This window comes from Podarcis muralis, chromosome 8 (genome assembly GCF_964188315.1).
Source record: "Podarcis muralis chromosome 8, rPodMur119.hap1.1, whole genome shotgun sequence".
NCBI lineage: Eukaryota > Metazoa > Chordata > Lepidosauria > Squamata > Lacertidae > Podarcis > Podarcis muralis.
Window position 1 is genome coordinate 47112039 of NC_135662.1, and position 23700 is coordinate 47135738.

The window sequence follows — 23700 nt, forward strand, 5'->3', positions numbered from 1 at the left end:
TCATTAGAGCAAGAATGAAATTAAAATCAGAGTACATTGCAAGAGGGCTATAGTACTGCCAGCAGAAAAAAACAATTAGAACGAGAGAGAAAAGTAAGGCTAAAAATTAACAGATTAAATAGCTGTATTAAATTTAATCTATTTCAAAAATGAATATTGGCAGCTTTATTAAAATATTGTTTTGATCACTTATTAAATTGTGTTGAGACTATTCCGGTTTTCCCTCAAGAGATCATTAATAGAAATTGATGTGCAGTCTTCTTGTGGTGTTTTCTGACTCATTGGAGAGTTAATGTACTAGCGCATGGTTTAATTCAACTAAAGCATTTAATAGTCCACATTTTCCAAAATAAAAAATGGTCACTTACTGTAAAATCTTTTCCATAGCATACATATACTGATAAATTTATAATACACTTCACAAGAATGAAAATCGTAAAAGGAATTCTCTACTGCCTGCTCAAATTACCTATTTGGTTTCGTGTTACACACAATAGACAAATTACCATATGAAATACCATCAACAGCCAATGCCTTAATAATATCCCCCAGGGCAAGAAGCATGGACTCATCTTCCACTATTTCATGTTGGTTTAGTGCAGATAAAATCAAATAGTTACCTGAGAACAACAAATACACACACACACACACACACACACACACACACACACTATATGCAAGAGGACATTTAATAAAGTCATATAAATGAAATGTAAAATACATAGCAACGTCTTCTAATATGTTATTTTAAAAAGTTGCCCTAGGCTTATGATCACTATGAGCTTACCTTGTAAGGCGAAAAAGCAAAGAGACTGTCCTTGTGGCAAAATACATTCATTATTCATCTCATTTTTGCTATAGTTTATTGCAGCCGAGAGCATTTAAGCTTCTTTTGGGCTTTGCTAAGGCAAATGTGGGTGAGTTTACAAGTAAACACTAGGTCTGGGGAGGGAGGGAGTGGTTGGCCATCACTCACAATGGGAGACATGTAACCAAAGCTTCCTATTAGTATGCAAATACTTAATGAAATGAAATTACACAAGTGAAGAACAATGCTTAATGACTGCTCTGTGCAGATCTTCAAACTTATGCAATTTGGGATTTCTTAGTTGATCTTATGGCTGCTGTACATACCATTACAACAGCATTCATTTGCTGAATTTCACTTGTTATGGTCTTTTATCATGAACATACATTAATTCAGTGAAATAGAACGGCTACAATTTATGCTTAAGACACCAAAAGATCCCAAAGGGACCGAGGAAACATAATTTTAGACATGTGTATTTGGTCACTGTCAAAACAGGAGATTTTTAAGTCATGTGAGCCAAGAATTTAAGAAAGCACATGTAAGTGCATGAGCATGATCACCTTCTGAGAAATAATGATCAGAAATGTCTGACTGATTATAATTATTAAATTATGTGTGCAAGTATGAGGTGCTTCCTATACATTTTAAAACCGAAGTTAGCTTGAGTTTTGTCAACCGTCACAGGTGATAATCATGTCTTGTAGCACATGCAAGCTCTCTTTAGAAACATATTCAGGATGTTCCCAATTAAAACACATCAACATTTTGAAGTATTTCTAAAATCTGTCATTAACTTTTGTGGAATTTTAATGGTGATCTACTTCAGCTTAGTCAATCTGACTGATAATTTTGAACATATCTTTATATGCTGGTAAGATAAATTTTAATATCCAAGAAAAGTTAAGTTTTATTTATTAAAAATGTTTATACTCTGCTTTTCAAATTATTTTTTGTAAAGAGCTTACGTTAAAAGGAACACAACAATAATAAAATAGAACATTTAGAAAAGCTCTGAAATAAGACACAAGGATAGAACAGATTGGTTTGAATCCATGGATCTGCCCACGGAGGGGAGTGGGTGGAACATGAGCTTCCTAACTCTTCCCAGCATCCCCCAACGAGAGAGAGAGAGAGAGAGAGAGAGAGAGAGAGAGAGAGTCCGCTGCATGTCTAGAGACTCTTCTGCAACAGGTAGCCTGAAGTGTGGGGCTGGAGGAAAAGGGAGGGGGCAAGTCCTTAAAATTGGGAATAGGATATTAGAGCTGTAATACCATCTAGTTTGATAACCTGGCTCATGTTATCATCCTGGCAGGCTCTTTTTATCAATTGTAATTTCTAAACTGCATTTAAAGGCAGCCACCTGTAGTGAGCATTGCAGAGGCAGATTTAGGGCAGCACGACCAGTCCACTGCACCGAGTCTAGGGGACACCGCGTGGCATCACAACTCTAACATAGTGAACTGAGCAGAACACAAAGCGAAAGGCACTCCTTCCTTCACCCAACCACCTGATCTTGGCACTACCCACCTGCCCCACCTTTGTGCTCTTTTGCTCACCCAGCCACCCACCATATCTCTGCAATACCTGCCCCATCTCTGCACTTCTTCCTTCACCCCCCCGCCCCATCTCTGTGCTCCTTCACTCACGCTGCTCACCCTGCCTCCTACCTTTGGCTGCCACCTCCTCCTCCTCCTCTGCTGGCACAGCAGACCTATTTCCAGAAGCCAGCTTCCGGAATTGCTGTGACAGAAGGAGGAAGAAGAGTAGCGACACGAGGGTGCATGGTAGGCTTTGCAGCCGTTTTCTGGTTCTGTGCTCTGATGTGAGCCAATTGACTTGTGTCGCAGCAAGGAACCAAAAAGTGCCCGTCTTTTGGTCCCATGCTCTGGCGTAGCTGGAGCATGGAAGCCAAAACGGCACATCCAGGATTGGGATCAGAAGCTGGGGTGTCCCGCTTAAACTGGGACACTTGGAGGGTATGTGATTGGCCAGAGAACATAGAATCATAGAGTTGGAATAGACCACAAGGGCCATCGAGTCCAACCCCCTGCCAAGCAGGAAACACCATCAGAGCACTCCTGACATATGGTTGTCAAGCCTCTGCTTAAAGACCTCCAAAGAAGGAGACTCCACCACACTCCTTGGCAGCAAATTCCACTGTCGAACAGCTCTTACTGTCAGGAAGTTCTTCCTAATGTTTAGGTGGAATCTTCTTTCAACATGAGACTGATAGAAATGCCACTCAGATCAAGAAAGTATAAAATGTATATGGGACATAGGGAAATGTGTGGCTTTGAGATTTTGGGGAGGATTTTATTTAAAACTGCTTAACATTTTTGGTGGGAGGACTATGCCCCTGTAGCCCCAGTGGACCAGCCTCCACTGCCTGTGCTATTAAGCATGCATTCAAGCTGTAACTAAGTAGTCCCTGCACTTTTTGTATTTCCTGTCTGTCTGACCTCACAGTATACACTGCGTCTACCAGCAAAATGTATACCTGCACCTCTACCTGCAACTGAGCATTACATTTCAGACATCCGATGAAGTTTATTCCAATCCATAAAAACATACGATATATGCAGCAGATTAACATGGCTACCTTTTGTATATTACAATTAATTTATATGATGTTGTGATACAACAGCATCTGACATATTCAGTAGACCAAACTTGTCCCGTATAGTGGTTCATGTTTTCTACACAACAGAATTATAAGAGGAACATAATATAAATAAATGTGTAACACAGCAATATTAGCATTAACAGCCACTTCTTTAAATCACACAAGTCCTTCATTCTTAGTCAAACAAGGAATACCCAATTTGTTAAAGTCAACATTTTTAAACATGGAATACCCAATATTGTTAAAGTCAACATTTTTAAAATAAAAAACTATATTATAAAATAGTAAAACAAATATAATAAACCACAACACAACAACAAAGTGCCAAATAAAGCAAAAAATAAAGGTTTTTGTTTGGAATAAGAACCCTACCATAGTTTACTTTATTGGCTGTGACACAACATTGTGGTTTACACATTTATCACTGGGTATGTAAACTCTACCCTGCATGTCAACTGGGTTTTTCCTGGGGATTTTAATACAGGATAATCTTGAAACGTTTTGTAGCAAATTAGCTAGAATGTATATAAAACAAGTACAGCCACTTTTTACAAAAGAGTTTAGGGATAATAAAACAATCAGCTTAGTAATTGATTTGAGTTTTGGTGGCCAAGGGATAAGATTGCCACAAGTAACAAAATCCAAGTTGATAAATGATCTCTGTTGTTTTGCTCAATCAAGTTTAACTGCTCACATTTTGATGGGGCAATGTTTTAATATCCATAATGTTGGCAATCTTGTTATCCATTACATGTAAGCTTGCAGTAACACTTCATAATGATCCAATATTTTTCAAAGGCAAAAGATAAAAGACGTACCTCTGACCCAATTATCAAGCTGGAGTGTTAAGCAGAAAAGCTAATAGATCTGATTAATTTATTTTGGATTGATTCTAGGAATTCGCTATAATGATGCTGCCAAATAAAAAGCAATGGACTTTTCTCTGGATATTTTTAATGCTAGTGAAACCAGATTGTCCTTTCTATCTCTTAAAAGTTAGAACAGGAATGCTACTATTAGCTTTGAATTTAATGGCCAACTAATAGAGAATTCAAATGTTCCTATGGAAATTTAGTGCCTATCTAAAAGTTCTGGATTTGCTCTGTCTCAATGCCATCTGCAAAGAGGACGAGAATGTCCAAAATCTGGTCTGGCTTTTCATTCAAATAATGGAAGAGTTTTTGCTTTTTTTCTTAATTTTTACACCTATCCAGATGTCTGTAGATCTACTAGCAATATGTAGTGATCATATTGCACAGAACAGTTTCCACATGCACAGCACAGTTTTTTAAAGCTTTTCATATATATTTTTTCTATACATCTAAAAAGCGTTCACACCATACTTACTCATATGGAAGCATATCCAGTATAGTGATGACATCTTTTAAATCTTTTAACATATTTTAAATGAATGACAACAACAAAATGGTACAAGGTTACTTGCTGCCACAGAATAACCAACCACTTAAAAGACTGGTTTTATTTTTCTTTGACCTGCATATGCTATCTTTCCCCAGCACGTCTAAGATATGTAATGAAGGTGCTAGGCGAGAATCCTTGGGGAGAGCATTCCACAAATGGGGAATCATTGCAGAAAAGACCCATTACAGTGGTACCTCAGTTTATGAACTTAATTCATTCCAGAAGTCCATTCTTAAACTGAAACTGTGTGCTTTCTCCAATGAAGACTCCTGCTGCTGGTGCCCTTCCACCATTCGGAGTCCATTCTTAGACAGAGGTAAAGTTCTAAAACTGGGACACTACTTCCGGTTTTGCAGAGTTTGTAAACCGAATTGTTCTTGAACCCGACTGTTCTTAAACCGAGGTACCATTATATTGTGTTTGATGGATAATATGGGCAAGGCTGGTCAATATTTCTTGGCTCATTGCAGAATGGAGATAATCGTTTATCAACTTAAGCTTCTTAAAGCTGCATTCACAAAATGCCACAATCTCTACTAAGGTTACATGATTCGAAGTGCAGTCTTAATATTTGGAGAAATAGCATCCCGATAGTACTCTTGTATTGACAGTGCTCAGCAAATCCAGGGGAGTTGCTGACTCTGATTCCTTGTTCAGCTCCTTGTTCAGCTCCTGCCCTTGTGCTTTGAACACTTCCAATTCAGACACATGCTCCACAATGTCTATGTACAATGAGTAGTGAAGTCTAAAGACAGCAGCACTTTTCCCCAGATCACTTAAACTCAGATTCTTCAAGTTCTTTCCAGACAAGAGAGAGAGAGAGACTTCTGATGATATAGCCGACATGGCCTCATATCATGGCTTCATTTCTGTTAAAATTCTGTCATAAACTGTATCCATTTCTTTTCTAAAGCTCTGTTCAGGAGGAATATATGGGCCTTTGTTGGATGCACTTTCATGAAACCTTTCAAATTTCTTCAGCCTCAGGTCGGGAAAGTTGCCTTCTAATCCCATCACTGTGCAAGATGAAATCTCTGGCTTAACTGACCGAACTTTGCCAGTTAAAAAACTGGGGCAGGATTATTGGGAAGATGGAGAAAACATGGGGGAAGGGAAGAGAAAGGCTGTGCTGTTTGTGTCCAATACACACTTGCACCCTTCACGACAGAAGGGTAGCTCAAGGAGCAGGTGGAGAAAGAATTAGGTACACACCCACACTCACACATGCAAATGGGGAGAGTAGTATGCAATTCTCCATTTATAATGGGGGAGGGAGAGTAGAAATGACCTCTTCTCTCTCCCAGCACCACATTTAACAGCAACAAGAAGTCCTTAGAGCAGGGGTCCCTCCATGGGCCGGATTGCACGCGCACATGAGCACGCACGGCTGCAATTTCCAGCGTCTGCGTCGATGCGATCTACGGCATCTGTGCATGCGCAGATATGATTTAGGGCGCCACAGAAGTGAGTCCCCATGCCAGTTTAGCGCAGCACGCGGGGACTCGCCAAACGGGCTGCTTGTGGCCCATGGGCCTTAGGTTGCTTACCCCTGCCTTAGAGTAAGAAGAGTGGAGAGGTCCATCACTCCTCCACCCTTTCATTCAAACACTCTCTCTCTCTCTCTCTCTCTCTCTCTCTCTCTCTCTCTCTCTCTCTGAAATGCCGTTTACCTTCCCGCCAGTAAGCGGTCCCTATTTATCTACTTGCACCTGGGGGTGCTTTCGAACTGCTAGGTTGGCAGGCGCTGGGACTGAGCAACAGGAGCGCACCCCACCGCAGGGATTCGAACCGCGACCTTTCGATCGGCAAGCCCTAGGCGCTGAGGCTTTTACCCACAGCGCCACCTGCGTCCCTAAAACAAACACAAGCCAGCACTAAATGAACGTTTCATAAGTGGCCAACACACATCTTTGGTTGCCAGCCTTCTCAGCTCAGGAACACCTGAAGCAAGACCCCAGAAATGGTTTTTAACTAACCAAGAGATTTGTATGGTCCTTTGTATGGAAGATTTGTATGGAAGCCAGTAATAAACTTTTAACACTAGTTTGATATGGTCAGACTAGCAAGTTCTTATATTAAAGCAAGAGGCCATATTATGAGGCAGTTCCCTCACCCCTGGCTGCAACAGAGTATTTATTGAACAGATACATAAGTTGCTTTTCAAAAGACATTTGACACAAAGCAGCATTATAAAATACACGTAAGATACAAAATATTCAAGCAGCAGGCCAACTGGCAGGTAAACTGTCACAGTTGCTGCCTGTTGCCAAGGGGACGGCAGAAGTATACATGCTTGGCTTTTGTTTAAGTAAGAGCTGTACCAGCCAAACGTCAGTCATTTGCTGGTCATTTGGTGAACGTTCCATTCACATCTATTGGTCCATAACAAGGGCTTGGAATTCTTTCAGAAACAAATTGATTGGTTGGAACATCCTAGCTGAACAGTATATAAGGCCAGGTTCTGCATTGTTTGGGGTCAGTTGAACAGTCTTTGGTGGACTATGAAGAGCACTGGCAAGGGACTCAAGAAGATGCTATGAAGGTAGAAGGAGGGACAGGGGGACAGGGACAGGCAAAAGCCAAAGCAGCAACGGTGACAGGCATGTGAAGAAGATTGAGGAGCACAACAGAAAGTTAAAATCAGAAGAACTGCAAGAGAGTACCGTACCCAGCTATCATATTATCATGGTAATAACCTGTATAGTACTTATTTAGAAAACTGTACCATTACTCATGTGTAGAATGCCACTGTCTCCTCACATCTATGAATGGAAGAAGAGCTTCCAGGTAGGGAGGGCTAAGTATAATTTTTATATAACACTGATACCATATGATACTTTTTATTTAGAAATTAAGCCATACAACATGGCATACGTTTTTTAATTCATGTATTGTCATTAAAAAACGAAAACATCTTTTTTAATGTTAGGAAAACTTGCTTCTGTCCCATCCCCCCCATTTTTTTTTAAATCAACTTTTCATGATAAAAATCATGTTTTCCTTTTAAATTATAGACAACTGCATGGTGCAGTTCTGAAAACATGAAGCAATAATCTGTGTTCATCTTCAGAGTACATCACCCCAGACTTCTCATAATCAGCCTCTGTTGTGTCTCAGATGAGGGAGAATATCTTCCAAGTTTGGGGAAGGGTGTGGAGTGATATCTAGACAGCCAAAGGGCCCAAATTTTTCGGTGTGGAAATTCACTAACAAACTCACAAAAATCCAGCTAGGATGGGGCAAACTGCCTGGCGGCGCACACGCAGCACCCATATAGATGGCACACGGGTGGCACCATACAGCGGGTGGCGCTCGCATCCCCAGCAGGTGGATTTTCGCAATCGTCATTGTGAACATCCACCCACTGACCATGCAAATATGCCTGGCATGCGGCACTGCCAGCCAGGGTGTGAGCGCCACCCTCCGGGGGGTGCCAGGTTGATCGCGAGGCATATTTACATGATCAGGGGGCGGATTTTCACCATGACAATCGTGCCAATCGCGAAAATCCACCCGCAGGGGGTGCGAGTCCTATCACACTGATCTGCCCGGGGGTATTTTGTCACCCCCCAGGCATGACACCCAGGGCGGACTACAACCCCTGCACCCTCCTTGCGATGCCCCTGAGCAGATCCACACAAGTTTTCTGGAAATACTCTAAGAAAGTACCCTGGAATTGCTCACGATTCAGATCTACCTGCCCTGCCTCACCCAGCCGTTCTTATTGAGTGAATGCAGGGAAATGGTTTATATAGAGTCTACTGCAACATACACTCATGCCATCCACTATTGTGCCTTCTAATTCCTCAATTAAAAAAGAAATAAATGCAAAATGATTCAGCAAAACAGATTTTGGAAAGAGACTCACAGTTGCTTGCTAGCAAGGTCACCCCCCCCCCCAAACAGAATTAAGTTCCTAAAAGTAGGAACCACTCCCTGTTGCTTCTTTGATTACCTATGAGATCAGGGAAACAGCTCTGAGCATGCTTAGAACCAGTGTAGTCTAAGTGAATTAGATGAATATGTTCTATGTGGGGCTGCCCTTGGGCCTAGTTCAGAAGCTCTAGTTGCTGCAGAGTGAAGTGCTCAGGGGGCCTGCTGCCAACAACATGTGACACCATTGTTAAAACACCTGCACTGGCTGCCCATCTACTACAAAGCAAGGTCCAAGCTCCTTGTATTAACTTACAAAGCTCCAAACAACTTAGATCCAGGGTGCCGCAGGGATTGTCTGAACCCTTATACCTCAGCTCAATCACCAATATCATCTACAGGAGCACCGTTGGTCATTCCCTGAATTGGTTAGGCTCATTTGACAACAACAAGAAATTAAGCCTTTAGTGTCATTGGCCCAGTTCTGTGGAATGTTCTCCTAATAGAGACTCAGCAAGTTTCAAGTTTTAGGTGCCTGCTGAATTCTTTTCTATTCTGCCAGGCTTATGCAGGTAATGAACAATAAATCTTCTCATAATAGTTGATTACTGATTTTTATTTATGTATTTATTTATTATTGCATTATGTATAACTGTTGTTAACTACTCTGATTTTTTTTTTAAGAATAGTAGTATATAAATATTTTTATAAATAAAATCAAAAGCAAATAAGAGTGTGTGTGGCTTTGAGATTTTGAAAAGGAATTTTTCAAAAATTGCTTGACATTTTCAGTGGGAGAGCAGGTCCACTGGGTGAGCCTCCACTGACTAGAAGATTTATCAGAGATGAACAATACACACATAAGCACACACAATTCTTCTTCTCTCTTTATTTTAGATTCTAAGGTTGCATTCCTCTTCACACTTACTAGGGAGTAAGTTTTGCATTGCACATATTGGGACTTAAATATTTACTTGAATGTAATGTGCATCTATTTTGGCCAAATGACGTCACGAAAATTAGGATGTGCATCAGATTTGATGGTGCATTTACATTCACCAGCAAATACTTTTTTTGGTTTCAAGGTTTTGAAATTTGAGGTGCACATGAAGTTTGATGGTACTTTAGATTTCTGTAAATACAATACTTCAGAATGGATGCAATTAGGACTGTGCTATCAAGCGTTGTTGGTATGGCACATTGCCTTAGTCAAAGGTAAAAGTGTTCAGATCTTAAGTCTGCCTAACTATTTGCATTTTTGATTGTACGCAAAATGGAAAGCAGATTAAACCTTGAGTGTAATGCAGTGATTTCTGTAATTTCTACTAAAGACATCCACCAACTGAATATTAGAGCTAGCTTCTTGGTTCTTGCCCTAAACAAGAGGTCACACCCTCTTAAACTTTTAAATTGATTCACCGTTTTGCATTGTGCTGAAAAGTTATCCAGTTTAGATGTTACGCCCCTCCAGGTGAATTACATATTGTTTGAAAAATTAATAATTCTCATTGATCAACACATTTTATCTAAGCACTGGATGGCATTCAATTAAGTTAACAACAACAACAACAAAATTTATACCCCGCCCATCTGGCTGGGTTGCCTCAGCCACTCTGAGTGGCTTCCAACACACATATAAACAATCAAACATTAAAAACTCAGAGTAGAGGCACATAAATTAATGAACTAGGTTAGGTCCATTAATTTCAATAGGACTACTGAGAGGAAAACTTAGTTGATAACAACCCATTGCCATCATCTGTGCATCATCATCACTGTACACATGGCACCTTTCAGAGGATGAGCGATGCATGAGTTTTTAAGTTTGCACACTTTACGTTTGTATAGCTTTTTAAAGAATTGGGGGTGAACTATGCTCCTGCAATGACTCTTCAACTTGGCATTTTTATTTGACTGAAATTCAAGATTTAGTAGCATTTGTAATAGTATTAATCACATTCAGGGTATTTATTTGTTTCTTTTTTAAAAAAACAATCTTAATATATCGACATTATGGTGATTTGTTTCAAATTTGAAAAGTGCTAATTTAAGTCAAGGTAGACATAGCATGATAAATATGTAAGAGTATACTTAGCCATTCTGCATAATGCTTTAGAGGACTGATGGACATTTATCCATGCAGACACTGATAATGCCCTCTAATTCTACTTCACAAGTCTATTCCTGTCAAATACTATCTGCAAAGTCCCTGTGGAAGGGCTCATGCAAAGATGAAGCTGTTATAATTTTTTCCCTTCTTCTCCCACCACCTGGTCACATATTGGGTCAAGAGGTATCTAAGTGCCAAGTGCCTGCTGTTAGAGAGCTAATAAAAAACAACAAGAGTCTTACAATCTTCTTCTGACCTGACATCCAAAACATCGCCCTCCCCTGCTACAGTACCATTATTTTGCTACCTTCAAGTACATCCCCTTAAATTTCCACTTTTTAATGTACAGGAATCCTATATGAACACAGAGATATGTGCAGGGAAGCATTCATCTTTACTTTTTAATGTATAGGAATTCTGTATGAACAGAGAGATACATGCATTATTACGTGAAATATGGTAATTCTTAATTTTGGATATAAACTGGTGTTCAAATTATATATTAAAAGCAGAACTTCTTAAAGACTTGGTACCCCAGATTCATTTGTAGGTCACCTGGGTTTCAACTAAGCTGGACATCTTCAGAGGACAGTAGAATCCTCTCCTCTACCTGACTCTAGACTCATCCAAAATACCCCATAAAGCTGAGCACAAGAGAAAACTACCCTGCAACATATGATGCACAGAAATAGAACTAAATAGCAGGAAAACCGAACAGCAGAGCAATCATTCACTATTTTTTAAACAACAACAACAAGAAGGATATCTTGGATCAAACCTCTTTTTTCCTCATGGTCTTTTCTCTTCTTTGTTTGACATTATTCCACTGTCCATGCACAGTCAGATGTGCCATTTCTGCTTCAAAATAAAATTCATAAAAAGCAATCCACAGATCTTGCAAGCCTGAAACTGTGTTAATTTTCTGATCCACGTTCTTGCCACAAAAATTAACCGGCAGTATGATAGCTCCAAGAGCAGACATCTGATTCTTGACATTTAAAGATACAATACTGGTGAAAAATAGTGACGCTTTATTAACTGCAAACAGCTTGTGAGGGAGTCAGTGATGTACTCTTAAAGAGTATAATCGGAACATTCAATAATTTCAGTCTTTCAAGTTTGCATTCCCCCCCCCCCCACCAGTCAGAGCTTTCTCTTTTTTAAAGGAATAACAGCTAGATACACCAATCTGGTCACTTCATGTAATTATTTCGTAAGGGTTTTCTGTATGTGACAAAAATGGATAGTAGGTTGGTTCACAGTGTACAAAACAGAATTGCATTACTAAGTGTTCCAAGGGGCTCCAGTTTTTATCACAAAATAATAAAATGAAGGCAAATCCTAAGATTATAGAAGCTAATGAATGTCTGTTCTGGTAATATTAGGTTCATTGAGATTGTAATGCTAAATGAAAGCTTACTACCTCTAGCTCCCTTGTGACCCTGCTGTGTCTTATTGTATGTCTTGAGTGCCTTTTTAATCCCCCCCAATTATTCAGAAAGCTCTTGTTCTTTTCACATGTTAAGAAAGTGAACCAGTTCCTCATTGTATCCATTCTTTTTAACACTGACTCTTAGCAACCAAAATGCAGATTTATTCATAATTTGCATTAACTCCCACCTTCATCTCCCCATTTGGAGTCTCATCTCAGTGTAAGGCATATTTGGAACCAGAGGCAATGTAAGTAATGCAAGCAACAACACATACAGTACCTGAAGATACTGGCAAGACCGCTCTTGTTGACAAGTCTCTGCTTTCACCACTGTCTGGTCCATGTTCATGGAAGCCTTTTGGTAAACCTCACGGGCTCTGCTCACCGTCAGCGTAGAGGACCAAGAGCTTTTTTTCATTAACTGAGCATCCAGATTTACTGGCAGGTTTGCACAAGTGGAACATTTGACATCATTATTGCTTCTGGAAGGCTTCACCGCATGTTCACTGAGAGTGTTGTAGGCTTCCATAAAGTACTGAGAAGCAGAACGGTCAGGGCATCTCCCCATAGTCATAACCCCACTTGGTCCATGGTAAATGCAAACATCATTATCTAGGTTGTCATCCGAGCTCCACCATCCTGAAGCATTTGACCTGGATTTTCCATCTGACCGCCGGTCTTTGCTCTTGCTACGTTTGCCATACCTCATAGTCTGTGTCTCCTCTGGGCTTGATTTGCCTCCATTGATGCTTCCTTTTGATGGGCCTTCGAGAGAATGAGACTTTGTGAAAAGCTTTTGAACAGAGTGAACCAAATGGCGGATCCTCCCTGGACTATCGCTACGATGTTCTACAGCAGTCCTTTTGTACTGTAAAGTATGGTAGCCATCTCGGTTTAGAGGAAGCTGCCTTTCAAACTGGTCCAAAAGATTGGCAGGAATGCGATTACTTTTACCGGCTGTTCCGTGAGGCACCAAAGCACACTCATCTTTAAGCTCGTTATGGGAATTGTAATGTCTCCGAGGGAAGGTGCTGCTAGCAATCTGATCGTTGTAGGGAACCACGCATTCTCCCTGAAAAGAGTTCCTCTGAGTGTAGTAAGAGTGATCTGCAGGATGATGTTCCACAGGATTTAACAAATATGGCTTCCTGTCAGAATGATGTACCAGAGAGTCACATGCTGGTTCACAGGCAACCCCATGATGGTGGCTGCGGCTGCTAGATAATCCTTTCATCATTGAAGTGGAAAATTTCCCAGAGTCATCTGAATATGCTTATGTTACTCAAAGATCATCATGAAAGACCTAGAAAAACGGAGAATAAAAAAAAGTGAAATGGTTTGGTAATGCACATTTGGTTTTGGGTTGTTATAATTGTTGCTACTACAGAATGGCTGGCTTCAGACTAAGTCACACATAGTTCCTATTGAAATCAATGAGACTTATGTTAGTCGCTACTAACTTTTCACATTCATTTCAGTGGAACTTAATTGCAACTAACGTAATCTGATCTGACCCATTGAATGCTGTGTTGTGCTTCAGTTAGTAGGTAAGGTAGAAACAGTCCAAATAAATACAAAGTCATGCCACAACTGGATACAACGTGTAAAAAATGTATATTCCTGGGATTTAGTCATAAGTCATACATATATTTTGAGATGGTCACCTTTGGAACAGAGTGGGAATGGATGGGCGGGCAGGAGCTCCTAACAAACAGCATCTGCAGAGCACGTTTTTGAATCCCTTGAAATGCCTGTTACACTCAGTTGTCACCCTTACTACAAAGCTATGTCTTTGTTATAGTTTAATCACTAAAACACAATCTCCTAATAGAAATTTGGGGACTGACAACAAATGGCAATGCTGTGCTGATGTCTCCTTCCTGCTTCCTCCTGCTAACCCCACCCTAGGGAGCTAATTCCTATGAAGCCATAGGCATACTTGAACTCTGGATCAACACATGAACCTAGTGGCTGTGCAACAAACATTGGTACTATGGTGACTAGCTGAGAGAGTCACAACGGTTCCTGACTTCCAAGGTAGCACCAGAAGCTTGTGACTCTTTGGCTACATGGAATTCTGACTTCTGCCACAGGTCACAGTAGAGTTAGAGGTTGTTGTCTGGCTGTGGGATGTCTAGCCCCTAGGAGTGTCTGGTGCCAGGAGGATTATAGCACAGTGCAGTGTATCAGGTTTGCAGATTACAAAGGCACTATACAGAGAAAACTGAATAATACGCTGAAGTCTCATTGAACATCTAGTTCAACCTTTAAATCTTATGGGATAAAATTGGATTGAACCAAGACCGCACAGTGATATTTCCAAACAGTTATTTGCTTCCAAAATTTTATATTCACTTGCTCCTAAATTTTATATTTTCTCATGATAGCAACATATGCATTGGTATATTTATTTGGAAATAAGGTCCACTGAAATTGGAATTGAAGGTAAATATATCTAAGACTAGAACATCATTAACTTACAGAAAGAAGTATGTCTCAGGAGCTAAAATATAACCAACTCAAAATTATTTTTCCAGTCTTTAATGCCTGTCTTAATAACTGTAGAATGTGTAGTTCTCTGCTTTTTACAAGACATATTGCCAAGTAAGCTAAAAAAAAGTTTATTATTTTACAGTGAATAGCATTTGGAACATACAATCAAGTTGAACTCAGTGCTTTAGCCAAATAAAAACCACAGAATTGTATAGAATTGCAGAGCTGGAAGAGACCCCGAGGGTCATCTAGTCCAAGGATGGCCTGAAACGCTTAAGAAACATTATAAGGTGCCATAGCAATGGGTCAGATTTTGCCATATACAGTGTACTTAGTGTTTCTGGCAGCGCTGAAAAATATTTTACAACTTTACGAGTTCTTCTGGAAACATGGGGCTGGAATCAGCTCCCCCATTCTACGAGCAGAAGCCATTGCAAGGGTTTCTGCTAGCAAAACAGGGCTCCCCCTGCTTTGTTTCCCCCAAAGCCACTTTGGAAGGTTAGGAGAACCCCCAGGAGAGTGCATGGGTGGAAGAGTGGGCAGATTGATCCATTGAGCAAGCAGAAGTCCTGGCACTGACAGAATGAATTCCACACATTCCATATTATGCCGAGGAATAGTTCTGATTCCAAGTGAAGTGTAAGTGTCTATATTACCTGAATCATTTTGGCTGCAATCCTATAAACCCTTAGCTGAGAGTAAGTCCCATTGAACTCAGTGGGATTTAATTATGAATAGTCATGCAAAAGATAGCACTGTTAATTTTTTTATCGTTGTAATGTCAAGGCTAGTCCCATTCTGTTCAGTTTTTTGGTTCCGGGTCCAAATGTATGAACTGCTAACAAGGCATGGGCGTCTGTCTTTTCCTTTTGCAAAGCACTACAGAATATGCTTATGATTTAGAGTACAAGTAGTCCCATTGACTTCTAGCTCAGCATGTTGTAGGATCACTTTAGCTAATGATAAATTAATCCTTAACAGAGAGTGTCACTAAGATTGCAGACACTGCAGGAGCCGTCTTCTAACACACAATTAATCTGAGTCACATCCAAACACCACTTCAAGGTCTGTAAGTACTGAAGCAGCACTAGGTCTCTGAGACATGCCAGCACATTTAGAGCAATGTTTAATCAATTCAGCATACAGCTACCATGACATTACCCTTTTTTTAAAAAAAAAAGGGAAAAGGGGGGGGGGAGCACTGAAATGATTCATGAAAATGGTGGATTGTGATAATTGATCTCCTACTGATTTGACATGCACACAGATTGATCTTTATGAAAATGTCAGACCAAAAGGCCCTTTATAATCAATAATCTTGGTATAAGAATAGTTATATGTATATGCGCTTGCTACTGCCTGGTTTTGTTTGCTCTTCAGTATTAATATCTAGTGCTCCTTTGGAGGAACAACATAATTCCAAAAAATACAGTTATACAGTCTCAGGCCACTTTGGTACCCATATTCTGTGAGCCCTTACCATGTCCTCAGAAAACCGGAATAATCTTCCAGTTTCCTTGTAGCACAGATTTCACGCAAGATGTAGGTGAAGGTCTCACATTCATTCAGGACCACATTTTGGAAAGGGCTGCAAGACCACCCAAAGTACTTTGAAGTTACTGTGAACATGATTTTCCTGTCATTATGCAAAGAACAGATGAACAGCTAAATATATAATCGATTCACTTACAAAACAGGAGCTAAAGACGCTCCAACGGCCCACACAGCTCAGTGTGAATGAGATTGGGGAAAGATTTAACCTGACTATGCTACAGGAAATAATGTGCTGCACTGCTGCTTGATCTATTCCGCCAGATTATGGCCAGCCCCATTCAGACAAAAAACAAAACAGAAGGCATGTGATATTGCAGAGGTTTTAAACCTTTTTAAGTCCACGGCTCCCTTAACTAACTACATTCTTTCTGCAGCACTCAGAGCTGGGAGCCTCTCACCCTTTTCCCAACGCCCTCCCTTGTGGAGTGTTCCCTCAGCCCCCTCTCCTTGGGAGTTTTCTGGGCAGCTGCTGCTACCATCCCTGGTCTCCAAGCTGCCCCCTCTGCCCCAAAGAGAAGTGCCTCTCTGAGGCACCATTCACCAGCAGAGCTTAGAGCCAGGGCTGCTGCAATTAACAGTTGTGCAAGCCTTTGGGAGGCAGAGATGTGAGAGGGCAGCAGAGGAGGGAGGGGAGGAAAGAGAGGCCAGTGTTGTCATTCAAGGCACCCCAGGGTGCCACGCACACTGGTTGAAAACCATTGCAATATGGTGATGGGCCATAGCTCAGTTGTAGAGCACATGTTCTGCATGTGGAAGGTTCTGAAATCTCCTGGTAGGGCTTTTAAAGACCCCTGGCCTCCAGTTCCTGATAGCTGCTGCCAGTCAGGTAGACAGGATTCAGCTAGATGAACCGATGCTATACAGCAACTTCCTATGCTATTCTATCACATTAATACTGTCACAGAAAGGGGGCACAGACTGGCTATAAAAAGTAACATATTCATTACAATGCAGCACATTACATAATTTTGGATAATTTCCTTCTGTGCAGTGCGTAACAAAAAGGTACGTTCAGTACAGAGGCAACATGCAGCCTGTGCCTGATGACACACTGTACTCCATGCATTCAAAGCTATTTGGTTTCTGAACTGTGTTTGTACACACACACACACAATATTTATATTTTATTGAAAATTTTCAGTGAACAAATAAAACTAAAGAAATTTTTAACAAAGAATCCCCCAAAGAAAAAGGTGCTTGAAACTGTAACACAATGCAATATATAAGTACAGGGCATTTTTTTCAGTCAGAGTTCACTGGAACTCAGTTCTGGTCCCTCTCAAGTGGGCACCATTGCCATTCTAAGAGAACAAGGGTGAGTTCCGGCAGCTCTTTTCCTAGAAACATAGTGTACAGGTATATATTTAATGCTATTATTCCGGTGAGTATATAATTATTAACAAGTCGTCGTGATTTTTATAAATGCATTCCTGTATTTATCCATACACAATCTGTTTCTAAAAGCAACCTGATCCTATGTTGTAAGAGTTGTTACATGGGCAACCCAGATGGGCAGTATATTATTATTATTATTATTATTAGTCCATGGATCAAAGGGGACCATAGTATTATCTTTCCAGTGAATCAGTAACAGTCTTTTGGCAGAAGTAAAGGCATGAAGAGTCCATCTACGCTGACCAGCTGTCAAGCCAATTGGGATTTTCCTGGCACAGCAATGTTGGCTCAGGTGCCTTCCTCTCTACAGCAAGAGACACCTTGCAGGCAGAAGGAGCTCCTGTCCTGATTCCTGCTGCTCTGCATAATCACCTTGGTAATGGCAGGAAGCTGTACTACTACAGCTTGTCAGCCCAGCTGTGGGGATCAAATAAGGCCCTGCTGACCTCATGCAGCTGCTGTCTCACTTGTTACCCTATGGATTCCTGTATCAGCCCAGGCCATGTGTTTGCCAGCACTGGACCTTGTCACTTGCTTTTGGAACTTTGGTTGCTGCTTTGGGACCTTGATGTCTTTGACTACGTTTCCTGCCTCTGGCACCTTGGCTACTACCACTAAAACATGACCTGTGAACACCTGCACTACTCACCTCTAGCAGTTGTACTGACAACCAATACCCCCAAGGGCCCTGATAGATCATCACTCAGGAGAGTGACTTGACTGGGTCCTGCTACATATTAGCAAGGATTCAGCCTTTTTCACAAGTGGAAAGCAGTTTTGCGCATGCATGCTGCCCGGTGTCTTGGAATGTTTCTCTAGAGAGGGCCATTGACTTCACAGGGTACTTATCAGGGTCTCCCATAGGAAAGGAGAGCTGAACAATTTTTTGAACATGGATGTAACACAACTTGTGGCACTTTGGATCATTTGCAGGAATGCTTTTGAAACAATCAACACAGCCACTGCAGGTAGACAGGTCTTCCTTCCACCATCCTCTTCCCCCATCTAAATCTACAGTATTATCATTTCAAAAACTTAAAAGAGGTATGTCTAAAGCCAAAGCCTTTCCGTGTGTATTTTAATGTCAGCTGCTTAATCAGAAAACCCCTTAATTTGTCTGAGCACAACGATTTTCCAGAACAAACAATATCCCTCTCTCCCCCCAGTACTGTTTGTATGTCCTCTTTATGTTTGCTTTTCAGGAAAGTTCCAATTAAATGTACACTGCATAAATTCATGTGCATTAAAAGGAGGAAAATATGAAATACGTTTATGGAAACTAACTTTGTCCTAGAGCCGGGTGTCACTTTTTGTTAGGTAACAAAGAGTGCTGCATAACATATGACTCATATGTCACATCAAAATGATTGGTATTCAAAGCTTGGAAAGCTTTCAATGAAATAGATCACTTATGGAAATAATAGAAACTGTGAATAATTTGGAATAATGAATAAGAAATTTTCTTGTGATCTATTTGTGAATGAAAAAGGGAAACATTCATTGATCAAATAATTTGCTTTAAAAATCATTTTATTTTTATCTTCACTACCACTACTACTACTGACACCTGGCCATTTCATCAGACCACCTGAACTGTTTCCATCCCAACTGGTCGTTATAAGAATAGTGACTTTAAGAACTGGCGCCTGAGCTTTCTTTCTTCCTCTTCCCTCCCTATCCCTTTCCCCTTGTAAGCCCAAGGGCAGGGACTGCCTTATTACAGATGACTGTCAAAGGGCTCTTGCAGCAGAAGAGCTGAAGAGGAAATGAAAACTATCTATATAAACAATACATACAGCTACAATTCCGCTAATGTAGGACAGTGGACAAACTAGCCCCCTGGACTGCCTGTCTGGACTTTACACAAAAATAATATCCTCCATTGTTCAGTTCATTAATTACTGCTTAATTAAGGAAATATCATTAATAAAATTAGTGAAACTACTCATGGACAATTGGGAAACACAGTTTTAGCAAATAAAGAGGAACAGTATTATGAGGGGTTTTTTTGGGGGGGAGGGGGTTAAAATCTAATCGAGCCTTCTGTTTCCTGGAAATAGCCAAACTAGCTTTCTGGTGAAGTGATGGGGGATTATGGTTCTTGGTGCAAGATGGCAAATGGATGAGGCACTGTCCCTCAGTGATGTGACCTAGAAGTAAAGTTGGAAGATGGAGAGAGAGTAAGAGCAATGCTTGAGAGCAACATTTGAGTTCTGTTTGAATTCCAGGCTTTGGCTCTGGGAGAAACAAGAACCTTCTGGGGTGTTAATGCTGTAAACCCTTCCATTGTAGGCTCACGTTGCACATGTGTGTGAACAAACCATATATCATAAGACACCACATTGTGGTGAAACTCGAACCCTGGGTAAATGCCCGGAAGCCCAGGAATCTTTGCTTTGTGTAGTTTGATAGAAAGATGGAGTATAGATTAAATAACAAAAGCAGTGTATATTTTTAACTGTCTGGGTGGATTCTACTGTAGTTCTATCTCACCACACATATCCTGCCTCTCTGGATGTAAAAATGTAACAGGAGAGTCCTGGTGCTCTCTCTAAGTCAATTGGTGGTGGCAGAATGAATTTTAAAGGATGCCTGGGCTTAGCAGGGTAGCTCAGCGATTGACCTGAATGACCCCCTAGAGATAGGCCCAAGGGGACCCCAGAAACTTCACAGCCCCACTCATACCAATGGGACTATACCAAAGGTATAGTTTATTTTCTCCAGCTTGCCTCTGCTGAGTGAGATCATCCTTGACGATGATCTGAGCAATAAGGAGCCAATTGCTACCTTAAAAAGACTGGAAAATGTGTCAGATGCTTCTTCTGTGTAAATTCTTTTTTGCTTCACAAGATCAAAGTAAAATTAGACCTAGATACAGATTATATTCAAGGATGTTCTGCTGGGGATAGTGAAAATAATGATGCCCTAGAAAAGAATTACAGCTATACATTGCAAGTAATGAATTTATTAACTCTTCACCAAGAGCTGCTTCAAGTTCCAGATCAAATTACCCAATCATGTTTGAGTCCAGCCCTTCCAATTTAGGGAGGCAGATGCAGGGCTATTTACCATCTCCTACTACAGGCAATACAGCTATACAGCTAATGCAATAAATGCTATTAAGAACACTTCAACAAATTTGTTTACAGCAGAATCTGAAGCAGATAGCTCTTATCAGCAGGCATGTAGACGAGAGTCATTGTTTTTTTAATTTAAGATCTCCTTAAGTTTTAGCTTAAGGTAAAGGTATAGGGATCCCTGACCATTAGGTCCAGTCATGGCCAACTCTGGGGTTGCGGCGCTCATCTCGCTTTACTGGCCGAGGGAGCCAGCGTACAGCTTCCGTGTCATGTGGTTAGCATGACTAAGCCGCTTCTGGCGAACCAGAGCAGCGTACAGAAACACCATTTACCTTCCCGCCAGAGCGGTATCTATTTTTCTACTTGCACTTTGACGTGCTTTCGAACTGCTAGGTTGGCAGGAGCAGGGACCGAGCAACTTGCCTTCTGATTGGCAAGTCCTAGGCTCTGTGGTTTAACCCACAGCACCACCCACATGCCAAATTTTAGCCTATCCCATCTTAAAAGTTCTAGGGCAAGTAACACTTCAAGCTGCGTAGTCTTGGTGCAATGTGTCATACAGCATAATCCAGCAACTGTTTCTCACATGTTGTGTTAAGTCAGCTAAGTTATGTTAAAATGGGTTAAAAGGAGAGAAGTGAAAAGTTTCAGGCCTTTCCCCAACACATTCATATACACCTCTCCGACGATCTTACTTCTGCATCCCCCAAAGGATAAAACAAACATCATTAGCTGTACTCCCTGCTATTCATAGAATCAAAGAATTGTAGAGTTGGAAAGGACCCCAAGGGGCATCTAGTTCAACCCTTTGCAATGCAGGAAATCATCAATAAAGACACCGCAATGGGTGAAGCATGGCCCATTTCCCCAAATTTGCCCTATTCTATTTCCCCACTATTCTAAGACAGAAATCATATTGCTCAATTACTACCTCTACCCCTACACACACACACACACACACACACACACAAAATTGAGGGTGAATTAGGTGGTGCCATACACATGGGAGGGGTGGTTCCTTAGTGGTAGAAGTGTGGACGAGTATTGCACATTAAACCACATAGTCCACAAGTACAGTATAGTACTTCACTTTCCCCCATATATATGAATGACAATCATTAAACAGTATTATAGAAAATAAAGGTATGCATTAAGGAACATAATGGGACAGGATTATAATCATGGCATGCCCCTGATTTTACCTAATGCCCAGAGCAAGAAACAGATTTTACTCCCTCTCAGTTGTGTGTCAGACTGCAACCTATTTATTACTCTGCCCCATAAAACTTGGTAGGAATAACTGAAACCTTAGAGTCACAGTGCTGTTAGTCTAGGAATGTCCAGAGTGAGGAATTAACTCTATATCTCCAAAAGTACACTTACAAGTTAGGAAAAGTCATGTCTATCTGTCCTCAGCTTTAAATAGCTGGTGTATTCTTATTTAAGATCTGTTTGATTCCTGTTGTATCAGGCTTTCCCATCCCCCTTCTTATTGCTGCTTTTTTGGGCTCACTTTTAATTTATTGTTTTAGTAGCTCGGTTCCTTGTGGTAGCAACGCCTTGCATCTCATGGGACATTTCTCACCTGGGAAGCTTTATACTGAAAAGTAGGATATAAACCTGTTGAACAAACACATAATAAGTAATATACTGCAATCAACCCTGGTTGATTATAAATCCCCACAAATGCTGAAGTTTACAAACTGATCTAGCAGGTATTTCTCTAGAAGTAAAGACTATGCAGTAAAGACAGCAGCATTCAGCTTAATATGAAAAGACAATGAGCCAAATTATTGTTTTTGAAAATATTCCATTAGCTATTTTTTAAAAAATAAAATGCCTTGCAAGAGCTTTCTCTAGCTCTGTATCTTTCTCTCCATCATCTCTGGAGCAGTTACTATGGTCTTTAATGTCTTGTCGACCTGGTCATGATCAATGGCACAAATCTATCTTTAATAAAGAAGCCGGTCTTCTAATCTTTCTTCCTGTCACCAGTGCCACTGAACCTCAGAAGCTTCTGAGTATTCTCTACACCTGACTTATCTAGAGGGTTTATTTATGTTTCTCATGTTTCTTTTGTAACCTGCAGTACAGAATATTGGAGAGAGCAGGAAAGGAGATAAAGCCATTTATTACTTTCCAACAAGCTCAACTTTAAACAACATTTGCCAGAGGTTTTCATTCCAGGAATATTTACTGGAGGATTTTGTCTAGCTGCTAAATGATCCTCTCCATCTTTCATCAGGATTTGAAAGTTACTCTGATAGTTGAATATTACTGTTTTAGCAAAAGTCATCTAAGACTGGCAAATATAATTACTTCCACTGTAATAAAATGAAACCATTTTTATTGCCCAAGAGACTAGCAATAGTGAATAACAGCAGATGATAACAGGAGGCTGTTGAATATTTCATTTAACCCAAGACTGTTTATCAAAGCTGTCAGATGGATTTTGGGCAATATGCTCTCAACAATACTAGATTTGCATAGTTTTGGGATTCAAGGATTAGAACTACAGCAAAAAAGTATAAATTACTTCAGCCCCCCTCTCACATTCTTAATCAGGTGCCTAAATCTTGCTGCTTTACAGATCTTGTTAGTCTGAACCTGAATGTTACCATATTTAATCAGTCCTCCTTTTAAAATGTTGTATCGCTGTACATGAAAAGAACATATTGAGGCAATAGTATAACAATTTATAGTCTTCAAGCAATAAGGGTCCTTTTCACACTAGGACCCTTTGGTATGCAAGAAGCTGCTTCATACACTGTCAGAAAACTGGTCCAACTTAGTGATGCATGGATCTGCCAATTTCAGTTCTCTTAGTTTCTCAGTTTTCCATTCTTAAATTCAAATTTCCACATTTTTGCAGCAATTTGTGAATTATTATTTTTTAAAATCCTCATA

General features: G+C 40.5%; 1 protein-coding gene across 8 annotated transcripts in view; it reads right to left on the bottom strand.

Moving 5' to 3' along the window:
- Positions 1–23700, bottom strand: part of DLGAP1 (DLG associated protein 1) — a 288905-nt gene that overhangs the window by 88199 nt on the left and 177006 nt on the right. For 7 of the 8 annotated variants that reach the window (XM_028737276.2, XM_028737278.2, XM_028737273.2 and 4 more), the window contains one exon: positions 12552–13574. In XM_028737276.2, the coding sequence (XP_028593109.2) occupies positions 12552–13508 (957 nt within the window). In that variant the 5' untranslated portion in view covers positions 13509–13574. Of the gene's footprint in view, positions 1–11617; positions 11971–12551; positions 13575–23700 lie in introns of those variants that run through there. The other variant, XM_028737279.2, reaches the window with a different exon arrangement.